Source organism: Gekko japonicus, unplaced genomic scaffold (assembly GCF_001447785.1).
Source record: "Gekko japonicus isolate JY-2015 unplaced genomic scaffold, Gekko_japonicus_V1.1 scaffold150, whole genome shotgun sequence".
Classification (NCBI taxonomy): domain Eukaryota; kingdom Metazoa; phylum Chordata; class Lepidosauria; order Squamata; family Gekkonidae; genus Gekko; species Gekko japonicus.
In genome coordinates this window covers 1207991-1223332 of record NW_015160839.1, presented here as the reverse complement: position 1 = coordinate 1223332, position 15342 = coordinate 1207991, and the positions used below count along the sequence as shown (strand labels likewise).

The following is a 15342-nucleotide window of genomic DNA, read 5'->3' as shown; positions in this document are numbered from 1 at the left end:
GCACAACACGGAGAGTGCGGGGGGGGGGGGGGGGGGGGGGGGGGGGGGGGATGAGCGTTTTCCGGTGCAAATTTTAGGAGGGACTGCCAGGAAGATGAGACAGCCATTTTGAGTGCCGTTCAGGGTGGCAGCGGGAGAGATTCCTCCCCGCAAGCAGAAAACCACCGTGCTTTTGAGCCGTTTCATGTTTTTCCCTCTTTTTATCCCACCCTCTCATCAAGCTCAGGGTCGCAGACCTGCTTCTTCTCATTTGGGATAACGAAGAGCCACAACCAGGCTGTGTTCCATCCCTCTTCCCCAGTGCCAAAGTATTTAAGGAACGTACTAAGGAGAAGGGGAAATGGACCGGGACTTTTCACAACTTACCAACCACTGAAACGTCCAGCCACTCTCCCTCGAGGGGCGGTCCTTGTCTCCCATGACACAGCGTGTTAGCCACACCTGGTACAGCTGTCAGCATGCCATTTGTTGGTATTCTTGCGGGCCCAGAAGAGCCACGGATCAGGCCGCTATCTCTGATCTTCTCCTGGTTTAAGGCAGAAGCTACTTGCCTGGAGGGACACAGGGCTTCCAGTTTTCCTTTGCAAAGTCAGAGCAAAAAGCTGGCCCTTCCAAAGCTCCCACACGCCCCCTAGTGGTCAGTCCTGTTAACATAGAGTGTGAAGACAGCAGTGTGTGGGGGAGGGGGGGGGGGGGGGGGGGAGTTTTTGCATCCAAGCTCCCCTTTAAATAGCAGCCACACAGGGTGCAAATGAATCCCAAATTCATGCTAGGTCTGCTAGTTCGGGAAGACAAGACACCCATGTTTCACCCCCCCCCCCAAAGCCACCTTCCCGATCTGAAATGGCCCATGGAGTCACTACTATGCAGAAAAACTGAGCGGGGGCTGAAAGGGTACTCCAGGACCCAGGCCAATCAGAATCCAGGCCCCACATGGCTGCTTTTTAGAAAGAAAAGCTGCTTGTTGGCAGCTCCAACCGCAGACCACTCAGCCTCAAGTATTTAAGACTCACCTCCGCCCGTTCTATTAAACTGTTATGTTCTGGGTTTCTGGAGCAGGCCTCCTATGCCAGGGGTGGCCAAACTGTGGCTCAGGAGCCTCCTGTGGCTCTTTCACCGACTGTGAAGCTTCCGGCAGGGCAGCTGGGGAAGCAAAAGGGAGGCATACTTTTTCTCCCCCCCCCCATCTATTTGCTTTCTTTCTCTTTCTTTCCACCTCTTTTTCTCTCTCTTTTAGACAAATAAATATCATTAAGGTAAAGGTTCCCTTGCTCGAAAGCCAGTCGAGTCCGACTCTAGGGTTGCGGTGCTCATCTCCGTTTCAAAGCCGAAGAGCCAGCGCTGTCCGAAGACGTTTCCATGGCCATGTGGCCGGCATGACTAAACACCGAGGCGCACGGAACGCTGTTACCTTCCCACCAAAGTGGTCCCTATTTATCTACTTGCAATTTCTTGCTTTCGAACTGCTAGGTTGGCAGGAGCTGGAACTAGAGACGGGAGCTCACTCCGTCATGCGGCACCCGGGTCTCGAACTGCTGAACTACTGACCTTCCACAGCCCCCAGTTCAGCGTCTTAACCACTTGAGCCACCGCAGCTCCAGACAAATAAATATCATTAGCAAACAAATAAATATCATTATCAATTATGTTTTGACCCCTCTAGTTTTTACTTTTGGCGGTTGCATTTAATGTTAATAAAAAGCAAATTTGCATATATTAATAAAAATGTGTGTGTAATATTTGTTCACGTTTTGCGGCTCTCAAACCTCTGGCATTTATTCTATGTGGCTCTCACGTCAAGCAGGCTTGGCCACACTTGTCCTCTGCAGTCTGGCTGCAAGCTGTTTTTCAGCCTCAGGCCCCATCCGCAATATGCAGCTAATAGGACCTACCTTTCAGGGTTGTTGTAAGGCTCGATATGCAAATGCACTTTCTCAGCGAGGGCAAACGGGTGGTGAGCTAGCTGACGAAGAGACACGATGCAACATGAAAGAGTGGAAAGGAGAGCAAAGCTACACAGAAGCCGGTGGCAGTGTTCTCGCTAAGCTGAGTTAGTGTGAGCTAGCTCACAGTTGTTTAGCCTCTGGCTCACAGATTTTTGTCCTGGCTCAGGAAGGAGGGCTCCAGAACTCACTAATTTATGCAGTAGCCAAATCACCTGCTCACAACTTTAATGCCAGTAGCTCACACCGTCCAGATTCAATGTTCAAGGTAGAAAATTTTCTGGAGAAATATGGAGAAGTCTTGGGGGGGCAGAAGGAGGAAGAGGATGAGGAAGATGAGGTTAGAGAAGAGGAAGAGACAGAAGATGGTGTTCCCGGACCAGAAAAAGAAAAAGGAAAAGATGGGAAAAATACAGGAAAGTAAGATAAAAGAGGACGAGGGACCACGGTTTCGCATGTATTGACAAGATTCCAATACAGAGCTAGAGAAAAAGATAATAAAAACAAACATGAGTAAAGGGATGGAAATTCTTTCGATTAATGTTAATAGATTAAACAGTCCACAGAAAATAAGAATATTTCATCAAATAGTCAAATTGAAAGCAGATGTAATATGCTTATAAGAGACTCATATAAAGGGGATGAAAAATATTTAGTTAATAGGAAATTAGGAAAGGAACTTGTTTCAGCAGATATGAAAAAGAAATGAGGTGTTGTGACTTATATCCAAAATTATATTCAGGTGGATTTGTTTTATAGGTCAGAATATGGAAGGATTGTAGCCACGACTATATTTAGGAATGGAAGAGAAACATTATTGGTTAATATATACGCTCCAAATCAAAGCCAAGAGAAGTTTTATAAAGAACTATAAGAAGTATTGAAAAGGAAAGAATTTGAAAATATTTGTATAATAGGAGACTGTAATGGGGTCTTAGATCCAAAATTAGATAGGAAAAATTTGAATACAACCAGAAATAAAGGAACAATTCTACCTAATACATATATGCAGATAGTAGATGAATACAACTTATTAGACATTTGGAGAACAAGGAATATAAAGAAGAATGACTATAAGTTTTACTCAGCACGACATAAAACATGGTCAAGAATTGATATGGTCTGGGCAACAATGGAAATGTTTGAAGAACTCACAGAGGTCGAAATATTGCCAAATACATTTGCAGATCACAATCCGATAAGAGTGTCTTTTGAGGAAAGAAAAAAGAGAGGCAGATGGAAGTTAAGTACAGGTCTATTTAGAGATGCAGATTTCATAAAGAAGACCTTTGTTCAAAAGAAACTTGCAACCTGATATTTCAGCTGGAATAGTATGGGATACATTCAAGGCATACAGGAAACAATATGCCCAGATATTAGTTAATAGAGAACTGACTCAGTCCATTGAAGTACAAAAGAGGGTCAGACAAGGATGCCCACTATCCCCTCTGTTATTTATATTTGCTTTGGAAACGTTAAATAACTTGGTGAGGGAGGATAACGCAATTCAAGGATTTAGAATACAAGGGGAAGAATATAAATTACAGGCTTTTGCAGACGACCTTTTGTTTATCGTAAAGAACCCTTTACAATCTATACCAATGTTGTTAAAGACGATTAGAGAGTATAGTCAAGTGGCTGGCCTTAGGATCAATATTGGAAAAACCAAATTATTGGTTAAGAACTGTCCACAAGAAATATTGCAAGAGTTACGGGATATAACCAACATGGAAGTGGTGAAAAAAGTAAAATACTTGGGTATTATCATATCAAATGTAAATGTAGTACGCTAATGGAAGATAATTATATTAAGTTACTAGAAGAAATTAGAAAAGATTTGGTTAAATGGAAAAATCTACACATTTCAATGATGGGACGGATAGCAACTTTAAAGATGAATATACTACCAAGGTTTTTGTTTCTAGCTCAAAATACACCGATATTTTGATGAGTTAGATAAAATTACCAGACAATTTATTTGGGCTCCAAAAAAAGCTAGAAATGGAAAACTTTACACGATAGAAAGGAAAGAGGTGGTTTAGGTGTACCAAACTGGAGGTTGTATTACCAAGCTGCTGCCCTAAGGTGGATAAGAGAATGGATAATGTTGGAAAATACAAGATGTTTGGCACTAGAAGGCCAAATCTTTGCATGGGATGGCACGCTTACATTTGGTATAAAAAAGATAAAATACATTCGAACTTCCAACGACATATGTTAAGGGGAGCTTTGCATAAAATTTGGAATAATATAAAAGAGCAAAACTATAAGAAAATTCCTTTATGTGTCAGAACCCACAGCTCACAACGAAGTACACGCATTCAGGAATGGTTATACGTTAATTGCAAAGCTATAGATGCAGTAACACAGGCACTGGTTGAGAATGGCGGCAACCCATTGAGCATATGCACCCCCCCATGGCATGGGCCAATTAGGAACCGTCCCGCGCACAGACCAGCCAGAAAACCGTTAGGTGGCGAAAGCTGGGAAGCAATAGTCTCTCACGGTGAATAGGAGACTTCCAGACAATACAACTTCCAACATAACAACCTCCTGCACATCTGTAGAGATAAGCATTACGGCACAGACAAACTGCAGACACATGAATGCAATAGCAATTAGCAAGACACAGAATGAACTCCCCAACCCCCATGGCAGCATAGCTGACATAATGGGTCTCACCATTAGAGGCTTTTGTAAGACCCACTCTTATAATGATGAAACATATGGAAAAATACAAAACTTTGCTAGATAAAGAAAATAAATTAAAGTCTTCAGAGATACTAGCCGAACCACATAATATCAAATTATCCTGGTGGGAAGCTAACCAAGTAAGGTCTAGAAAAAATAAGGATGTGATCATTGGTTTTGAAGAAAGCAAGACTGTACTAGATAAGATTTGGTTATCATCAAACGATAAATTGATTCAGAAAACATATAAGTCCTCTTCTTTTTTACTGTCCTCTGGCCTTCCCAACTGGACCCTTAGAAATTCTTGAGCTTTCAGAACAGAGTCAATCTTTTCTTTTTTATCCTTAATCTTGAAAGTGACGCCTTCTGGAAATAACCATTTATATCCAATTGAATTTGTCTGAAGAAAAAGCACAAGATCTTTATACTTCTTTCTCCATTGTCTTACTTCAAATGGAATGTCCTTTAATACTCTGATAGTATTCTCTCCTCGAAGATGGTTCTCATATCACCTCCCAGTCGACTCCTCTCCAGGCTGTTGGAATGATAGCCACAGGTCCTGCGACTCAGGCAATAGACTTCCCCCGAGTTGGAAAGGAGTGCTGGGAAGGGAATGCAGGAAAGATCCTTGTATTTGTGGACAGCTGGATGCAACCTATTACAAAGCGTAGTAAGATCATGGACATCAGTGTTCCATTATCCATGGCCTGGACACTGAGATAGATTACCCACTCGGGGAGAAATAGCATTTAAATTGTTGGAAGCCGCGGAAATGGACATGATACATGCTCAATTGCATGGGATTGAAGATAAGGTCGTAATTAACAAATGGTCTAGAGTAAAAAATGGGTAGAAAAGATTGTTTAGTGGACTCAAGCTATAGAGATTTGATGTAACAATATGTGTGAACTTAATGTTAAAAAACCAATAAACATAATTTAAAAAACAAAAACACAAGGGAGTCAAAAAAAGCTTTGTTTCTACATATTTATTGTAAAAGTGACAGTACGGTGATGGTTTCAGATGGCACCTCTTGGGGTTTTGAAGTTCATCCCTACGGTGGGCTGCGTGACCTGCAAGTTGGACAGGCTGCCAAAGTCCTGGAAGGAAAACAGCACAGAGACAGTGGTCAGCCCAGGGCGCAGCAAGCAGACGGCGGCGTGACAGCTAGGAAGACCTCCCCCAGTCCAAATTACACAGAAAGAGCTACAAAAACCACTGGCATAAAGCAACCCCAAAACCACCTCTGATGTTCAGTAGCAAAACGTTCTGGCAAATGCCCATACTCTAAATCAGAGGTCCCCAACACGGCGCCCGTGGGCACCACAGCACTCATTAATAACTTTCCTGGTGCCCACCAAGTGATTTTAGAAAATGGGTGGGGCCAAGGTGGGCTGTTTCCCAGTAGGGCTTCTGATTGGCCCGTGGAGATCTGATTGACTGTACAGATTTCAATAATAGTTTTGGGAGCAGCTGCCACACTGTGTTGGTTTTATTCTCCTGCTTGCTCCTCTTTCTTTTAGAAATTACCCCTCTTCTCCCCTGCGCTTGGGTTCCCTCTGTGCGCATGGCTCCCCTTTCTGTGGCAGCCATTTTGTAGATGTGCCCACCCCCCCGTCCCAGAATTCCAAAGACTGGGGGGCCCTGCTCTAGATTTCTGGGCCAATCACCTTATGCAGTATAGCTAAGCTATCCAGAGATCCAGCTAGTCCCACTGAGGTCTGCTGAACAACAGCCACAAAGACTATACTTTGGACACTCCTTCTGTGCTACCAGCAAGAGATGCTGGCTGCAGTTCTTCTGGGGCTGATGGCCACAAAAGGGCACTCCATTGGCAGCCACGCCCAGTTCCCCACTCACCAGTAGCTTCAACATCTCCTTGGTGTCGGGATCTACTTCAATGATCTCTTGATCCAGGGCAGAGACCTGACGAGGAACGGCATGACAATAAATTGGACTGGTCTCATATGCACACAAAACACACACATTCGTGATATGTATTTGCACGTCACACTGTTTGTGGGGTGGCACACCTAAGGCCAGACCTTTTGCCAACTTTGGTCCTACAGTGACCATGAGCAAGCAACAATGGGAGAGAAAAAATGGAGGGAAGCATCGCCCCCAAACAACCCGCAGGTGTGACTATAAATCTTCCCCAACGTTTCCAAAAAGACCTAGTTCGAGATGTTATAGTAGTGGAATGCTTGTAGCACCAAATGCGAATGAGACCCTGTGCATACCAACTCCCGTCACAAGGTAAAATTCCATTCTGGTTCAGTTAACTATACCAAGTCATTCACACACCCCAACTGTGAGGGGAACGATGGGGGGCAAACAAAGGGTCATTCTCAGCAAGTCTCCCATCTGTGGACTGACCAGACAAAGACCTGCTTAGCTCCAGACGTTTGCTGCGGTGCATGGTCAACTAGACGCTGATCTTCTCCACAAAAGCCTGTCACGTGAAGATGTCCAGGGCTAGCCAAGCAAAAGCAGAGAGCGCTTTGCCAAACAATAAGCAGGCCCCAGGGTGTGATGGCTGGGAGTATACACCCTCATCTGGGTTGGATTTATAAGGTTTTTTTTTAATGGTCACGTCAAATTCAACAACCAGATTTTGGGCCTCTAAAACACTCGAAGGGTTTCCCATGGATACTGCTCAATTTTTAAAAGAATTTCAGGCTCCGATTTACTGAATTCCTGATAAGAGGAAGCACACGCTTGTATAAATGCTGCTGTACCATCAGGAAGAAGTACAGTGGCACATTATTCATGCAATTCCAATCCCCCACCACCACCACCACTGCCCAGCTCTCAGAAAGGAGACAGGAAAAGTATGCTGGAATTTACTTCTGTGTTCATTTGGCAAGGCATACCAGTGACGTGTACTCTATACTAACTAATCTTTCAGAAGATTGCCCCCAGGGGTAGCACTCCCCATCTCCAATGGGTAGAAAAACAGGGAAGCAGTACCCATGACTGGTCTCCCAGAACATGCCTTTCTAGCCATATCTCATTAGCCTTCTCCATGCCACATTTTTAACGATGAGGTGCCCACACCTCTAGGCACCGGCTAATTTCAGCAGTGGAACCAGGGGACATCTCTCTGAAGAACAGAAGCCTCGGCCCATATTTCAACTGGCAACCTTAACTAAATGCAGACACCACAGTGGAGAAACAACGGAGCAGAGGAAGAAAGTAGCCCTTTGTTCCTCTTGAGAGTTGAGACCAGTGTTCCCTCTAAGCTGAGCTCGCGTGAGCTAGCTCACAGTTTTTTTAGCCTCCGACTCACATATTTTTGTCTTAGCTCGGGAAGGATGGCTCCAGTCCAGAGCAAACTAATTTATGCTGTAGCCAAAGTGCTCGCTCACAACTTTAACGCCAGTAGCTTGCAAAGTAGAATTTTTGCTCACAAGAATCGACAGCTTAGAGGGAGCACTGGTTGAGACCCAAGCCATATGCCACACAGACAGACAAAACTGTGTAAAAGTAAATGGAATGGTAGGCTGGACTAAGGCCTGGTTTGACCTAGCCTAGAATCTAGCTGCAGACAGTCAGGAAAGACATACTGCCTAGACCAGTGATGGTGAACCTTTTAGAGACCGAGTGCCCAAAATGTGACCCAAACCCACTTATTTATCGCAAAGGGCCAACACGGCAATTTAACCTGAATACTGAGGTTTTACTTTAGAAAAAACAACTCATACATTAACATAAGATGATCGAAACAAAGTAAGGAAAGCAATCCCAAATGCTTTCATTGACTTAAAATTATTTGGCAGAGAATTCCACACTTTAATGGCGGTCTGGGCCTGGCTGGGGCGATGGCACGCGTGCCCACTGAGAGGGCTCTGAGTGCCGCCTCTGGCACGCGTGCCATAGGTTCGCCACCACTGGCCTAGACAATCAAAACAGAAAGAAGTTCTGAACAAGGGTGATGTATTTACAGACAAAGCTGGTTGTCAAAGCCATTACAACACATCCAGTTTGCAACACGGCAGCCACAGTTTGTGGATATCAACAACAATATTAGGATGGCTTCCTGGAGATGTCTCTATAGCACAAATTACGACAAATGTTATCATACCTGGCTCAAAAGATGGGAGTGTCTGAAAAGCCCAGGGTTTGAAAGGGATGGAAACCGGCCCCCCCAAACACGGGAAATGCTTTCAAGAATTCTCTCCCTGCACTATCAATGACCGGGCCACAAGCAAAGAAGGCCACAATCACTTTCGAATGCAGGTTTGAAAGAGGGACAGGCCAACACCTTCACACACAGGAGTGGAAACTGCAGCTCTGGAAGATCCAGGCCAGCCGCCTGAGGTCCACCAGTTCAACCCTGAACACTCTTGAAAGATGGCCTTTGTTGAATCCAGTTCTGTGTGATTCCCCCTTTGGGTTCAATTCCTCAAGGACTAATCTAAACGGCAATGCCTGCTGCCAACTTTCATGATCAAATCTGCCCTGCATACCCCTCTGCCCACTTCGGACGGTTTTCACCTCTCCAGAAAACATAAAAAGTGACCATGAAACATATAATTTCATGCATAAACTGATCTACCGCTTTTGACCTGCTGTTTTAATCAGCACAGCCTGTTTTGGTGGTGGAAAGTGCTGTCAAGTCGCAGCCAACTTAGAGCGATCCTGTAGGGTTTTCAAGGCAAGAGGCATTCAGAGGTGGTTGGTCATTGCCTGCCTCTAGGTCATGACCCTGGAGGTCTCCCATCCAAATACTAACCAGGACTGACCCTGCTTAGCTTCTGGGGACTTAGGAGACTGGGCTAGCCTGGGCCATCTAGATCGGGGCCGAGCACATTTTACGGATCAGTAACTGTAGTGAAGAAATTAGCGACTGGCCCAAAGTCTCCCAACGAGCTCATGTACAAGCAGAGCTTTGTACCCAGATCGAAAGTTCAACGCACCATTCCCAGCTTCACACTGAATTCGGTTCATTCACTGGAAGGGCTGAAGACTCCCAGTTCCCTGGTCAAAGAGTCTCTTTGCACGAGAAGATAGGCGAACCAACTGCCAGGGGCAAGCGCCCCTTTGACAGCTGTACTTCCGGGAGACGGTGGCTGGCACGCAAACTATACTGGACCAAAGGCTGGCCTTGTTTCAGAACAACAGCTGTGGCTTTTCAAAGCACACAGGCAAAGGAGAGGCTCCACGTTTGCAGCCACTTTTGAAGTGAGTGGAGGCTCCCCATACACCAAGAGAAAAGCACCTGTGATCGCAACGCTTACCTCCGGGACGTAGTTATCCCTTCTCTCTCTTTCCTCTTCCTGCAGTTTGATAGAGATGCCTCTGACTGGTCCTCTCTGAATGCGCTTCATCAGGTGGGTGACATACCTGCAAAGGCAACGCCTGAGTAATGGCAGTCGACTTCTGGGGGAGGGATTGTCTTGCTGAATGCTCACTCTAAAACGGACCGAATCACTGGATGAGGGTCAAACTGAGATGCGGCGTGCTGTAGCCGACACAGTTCATTCTAGGCCGTTATGGAGCACCCTATAAAAACCAGTGTCTGAAAAGCTCAGGGTTTGGCAGGGATGGAAACGGACCCTCCAAACACGGGAAATGCTTTCAAGGATTTTCTTCCTGCACTATCAATGATCAGGCCACGGACAAGACCAAAATCACTTTCGAATGCAGGATCCAAAGAAAACGGAAGCCTCTTTAGAATCTGGCCATGTTTTTTAAGCAGTCAGAAGGACTGAAGACCTACCCGGCAATCTTGTTGCGAAGCTTTTTGCTAGGGATGATGGCGATCTCCTCGCAGACTCGCTTGTTGGTGTGGAAGTCATTCCCAAGGCGGGTGTAGTACTTTTCAATGATGACCCGGGCGGCCTTTTTCACGGTCTTTGTTCGCACGCGTCCCTAGGAAGTCCAAAGGGGAAAGGAGCAGGTCAGTTATGCAAAACAGCATTACTGTTCTTCTTTGTTAATGGGCCCGTGGCTTCTAAATCTTTAGCTAGCCCTTGCCCGGGAAGAATGAGAGAGTCCCTAAAACGAGCCCATGAGGCGCAGTAGTCGGCATGTCAGACCAGGGCACCTCGGAGACCTGGGTTCAAAATCTCCACTTGACAATGAAACTCGCTGGGTGACCCAGGCTCAAGCACTCCCACAACTGCGATGCTCACCGGCAGTGTTTCCTCTAAGCTGAGTTAGTGTGAGCTAGCTCACAGCTTTTTCGCCTCCAGCTCACACATTTTTGTCTTAGCTCAGGAAGGATGGCTCTCAAGCGAACTGTTTTATGCAGTAGCCAAATTGCTCATGCACAACTTTAATGCCAGTAGCTCATAAAGTTGAATTTTTGCTCACAAGACTTGACAGCTTAGAGGGAGCATTGCTCACCAGGAGACCTTGGGCCAGTCATTCACTCTTCAGCTAACTCAATTCACATGTTATGGTTGTGAACACAGACTCCCAGAAGGGCTCGAGAAAGGGGGAACCAGGCCTGTACAATGTCTTTAAGGCAACCTATGTCTCCACAGCCAAATGTGACGCAGTACAGAGTTTCGTACAGCTCTTTAAAAATTAAATTAAGCCGTAATAGAGCTGTAGGAGGCACACTAGGATAACAAGTAGGTGAAGGGAATCGCAGGCAAAGGCTTTTCTGGGACTAAAGGTCTTCTTAGAGATGCTTTACGGAAAGGGACATGACAGAGGTGAACAGTTGCCATTAATCTAAGTGAGAACCATTGAGCAGATTTCTGCCAGTGGATTTAAACAATCGCACAGGGTGCTCCCAGTTTATATTGCTTGTTTGTTAGACCTCCTGTGTGCCCCTTTCTATTAAGACTTGCAAAGCCCAGTGTTTGCGCTGCAGAAATGGGATGGATTATTAATCAACATGTCATTTATCAGCAATGTTAAGCTGTGTGTTTTCAGTTACGCAAATGGGATTTCTTATACTGGCTCTCTGTTGAGCGCTCACATTAAATTTTGACAGTAAGTTATTTGATGACGTAAGCCCGCAGACCCCGGTTTTAAGGCCTATTTTTTGACACAGTGCTGTCAGCTCATGTTAAAAGTCAATACAAAACTCCATGCAGAAGGGAAATGTTTCCCTGGCTGAAGTAGCATTTCCACCTGAAATTATTTATTAATTAATCCTTGTAGGGGTGTCTGACCACAGCCAGCACCTCCAATTGTAACTAGAGGGTATACTGCTAGTGGCACCCTTATTCCTGCATATCAAATGGACTTAGGACTCCTTTTGAATACATGATAAAATAATTCCATCAAGCCTCCTGCCTTTCCACTGGTGATCTGACGTGGTGAAGTTTACATGCCATCAGATGCATTTTTAATAACTTTATTTTTATAACTTTTCTATATAAACATATAACTATTTATAAAAATAAAAAATAAAATATAAAGAGCAAAATATAAACGTGCCCATAATTCAACTAATATGTAACTACTAACATACATAATAATTCTTAAAACATTAACATAACCAATCAATAAAATACAAAGCCAACATATTTAACAGGTAAAGCAGTTATTCCATCATTTACAGTGTTAATGTAATCAAAAAAAAAAGAGCAAAATATAAACGTGCCCATAATTCAACTAATATGTAACTACTAACATACATAATAATTCTTAAAACATTAACATAACCAATCAATAAAATACAAAGCCAACATATTTAACAGGTAAAGCAGTTATTCCATCATTTACAGTGTTAATGTAATCAAAAAACACAAACCATTTCCCCCAAAATGCTTCCAACAATTGTGTTGCCATTTTATCCATAGCCATCAGATGCATTTAAACCTTGGGGGGGGGGGGGTAACACACAGTGTTTTGGGACTTTGACACTTCTCCTGCACTAGAGCAGACCCAGTCAGAATCTGGCACAGATGAGAGCTGATCCACAGGCCCTTCCCCGAAAACTGTGACTGAGCCCCTTTTTACATCAGCCATGTTCCCACAGTTACAGCAAATTCATGTCCAAATTATGTAGTGTACACCTGATTTCTCTTCATATGTGCATTGAGTAATTCTCATGTGACACACAGTACAGCCACTATGTGATTGAAACGCCACATTCATCCAGGTATTGGTCCCACCTTTAATTTATAAAGTGAACACAGGTTGGCTCTTTCTTACAAAGAGATGCCATGTATCCACTGTACCATGCAAACAGAGCATTCTCTACACATGTCAGCAGTGCCCACTCTGAATGGCAGCAGTTCTCCAGGGTCTCAGGCAGTGTGCCCTCTAAGCTGAGTTAGTGTGAGCCAGCTCACAGTTTTTTAGCCTCCGGCTCACACATTTTTGTCTTAGCTCAGGGAGAATGGCTCCATAGCAAACTGAGTTATGCAGTAGCCAAATCGCCGGCTCACAGCTTTAATGCCAGTAGCTCACAAAGCAGAATAATTGCTCACGAGACTCCACAGTTTAGAGGGAACATTGGTCTCAGGTGCCACCAACCTACCACCTGATTCTGCCTAACTGGAGACGGAACCTGGGACCTTCCGCATGCAAAGCAGATGCTCCGCCACCAAAATGCAGCCCTGCCTCTGAAAAACTGCGAAAGAACACATGCATCTGCCCTTCATGAGCACCCGTCACATGTTACAATGAGCCCATGTATAACCCTGTATGCATTTGAGTACATCTGTTAGGGAAAAAAGAACCAACATGTGTTCATTTTACAAACGAAACCAGGGACCAGCACCTAACAAATTCAGTTGTGCGTGCATTGAATGTAACGCGAGAAATACTTCATCCCAGGAGAAAGGAAAATCAAGGGTCCACTCTACTGAGACTTCGAGTCCAGTGGCCCGTTTAAGACCAAGGAAGTTTAATTCAAGGTAGCTTTCCTGTGCGCGCTCACTTCTTCAGATACAAAAGCTAATACACTTCAGATATGAAAGCTTATACCTTGAATAAAACTTTGTTGGTCTTAAAGGGGCCGCTGGACTCAAACTTCGTTCTGCTGTTTCAGACCAACACGGCTACCCAACTGAATCTACTCAGACCCTACACGTGCTCAATGGAACTTGTGAAACAGAACTGATAGTCAGACCCATGGTTTATCCGGGTCAGTACTGTCTCCTCTGAATGCTGGTGAGGCTCTTCTGCACGCAGAGCGCAGGCTCTACTGCCGACCCAGGCTTCACCTGCTGCATATCCGCCTGTCTGGCAACTGCAGTCCTTGCCAAGGAAGAAGAGAGGGCGTAAGCCTAACATGGCCCCCATCCCAAATACGTTTGGGACCAAGAATGGGCCTAGTAAAGGTCGGCTGACAGCCCCTGCCTGCCTCTACAGCGCTCCTTCGGCCCACTTCATCCCCAGGCACTTTCTAGGGCCGGTAACGCGGCCTACAAGCCTGCCTTGGAGTATTCGCCTAACCGCCGCCCCCCCCCCCCCCCCCCCCCAAGCAGAGACGGGGCCTGCGGAAGCAGAAACCGCCAATTAACCGCTACGGCGCCGACGGGCCGAACGACACCCGCCTCCGCCGCTATCGATTCCACTCGCCGCCTCCTTGGCAACCGCCCCGCAAGTACGGATGGCCCCGGATTCCGTCGCTCTCGCACTCACCATGTCGGCGGCGGCCGGGCGAAGAGAGCGCAAAGGATGCCGGGACGAGAACTATAATGTTATGATGCCTAGAGGGGACGAGGGCGCTTTGCCCACAGCGCCACCTAGCGGTTGGAGGGGGAACTGGCGGGTTATAGAGAAGGGCCGCAGGAAGGCGGACTCCAAAGAGGTAGATGCAAAAAGAAAGTGCTCCGGTTGAGGTTCTGATTAGAATCCTTCATGTGCGGGGCAAGAGTGGTGGAATATGATAGGAATCCATGTAATGCTTTCAAAGAGGCAGGGCTAGAATCGGACTGATGCTGCAGTACTTTGAAATGTCAAGACAAAGTTTGAGTCCAGTGGCACCTTTTAAGATCAACGAAGTTTTATTCAAAGTATAACCTTTCCTGTGCACATGAAAGTTTATACCTTGGATAAAACTTTGTTGGTCTTAAAGGTGCCACTGAGCTCCAAGTTTGTTCTGCTGCTTCAGACCAACGGGGCTACCCACCCTACTTTGAAATGTATTAGACTTGCCTGCGCCTCAAAAAAGGAGTTATGGCCTGCCTTTTGCAATGGCTGATGGTTAGCCTGAACACTTAGAAGAACTGTTTGTTGTTCAGTCGCACAGTCGAGTCCGAACTGTACTCAGGGCCATAGCCAGGATCTTTAGTCTTGTGGGACAATTTTTTTTTCTTGTGGGGCACCTATTATGCTTATAAAGGTAAAGGTTCCCTTGCTCAAAAGCCAGTCAAATCCGACTCTAGGGTTGCAGTGCTCATCTCCGTTTCAAAGCCGAAGAGCCAGCGCTGTCCGAAGACGTTTCTGTGGTCATGTGGCCGGCGTGACTAAACACCAAGGCACACAGAACGCTGTTACCTTCCCACCAAAGTGGTACCTATTTATCTGCTTGCAATTTCTTGCTTTCAAGCTGCCAGGTTGGCAGGAGCTGGAACTAGAGATGGGAGTTCACTCCATCATGCGGCACCCGGGTCTCGAACGGCTAAACTACCGACCTTCCACAGCCTGCAGTTCAGCGTCTTAACCACTTATACTTAACAATAATACATAACCAGATTTTGGGAGTGGAACCTGAGGAGGATGGGGTTTGGGGAGGGACTTCAACAGGATATAATGCCATAGAGTCCACCTGGAGATCAGGTGTAATGCCAGG

At 45.6% G+C, this 15342-nt stretch overlaps 1 protein-coding gene across 1 annotated transcript; it reads right to left on the bottom strand.

Moving 5' to 3' along the window:
• Positions 1–5606: 5606 nt before the first annotated feature.
• On the bottom strand, positions 5607–14258 carry RPS17 (ribosomal protein S17). Its single transcript, XM_015418815.1, has 5 exons — positions 14190–14258; positions 10357–10508; positions 9875–9980; positions 6495–6560; positions 5607–5734 (listed from the first exon to the last, which is right to left on the bottom strand). The coding sequence occupies exons 1-5, from the start codon at positions 14190–14192 to the stop codon at positions 5654–5656; spliced, it is 408 nt and encodes a 135-aa protein (XP_015274301.1). The 5' UTR covers positions 14193–14258; the 3' UTR covers positions 5607–5653.
• Positions 14259–15342: the final 1084 nt, after the last annotated feature.

Bases quoted from the DNA above. Each gene is read 5' to 3' on its own strand.
- RPS17 (XM_015418815.1), bottom strand. The intron at 9,981-10,356 runs GTAGGTCTTCAG...TTGCCTTTGCAG, and splicing joins CTTCGCAACAAGATTGCCGG to GTATGTCACCCACCTGATGA. The intron at 6,561-9,874 runs GTAAGCGTTGCG...GTTCCTCGTCAG, and splicing joins GGGATAACTACGTCCCGGAG to GTCTCTGCCCTGGATCAAGA.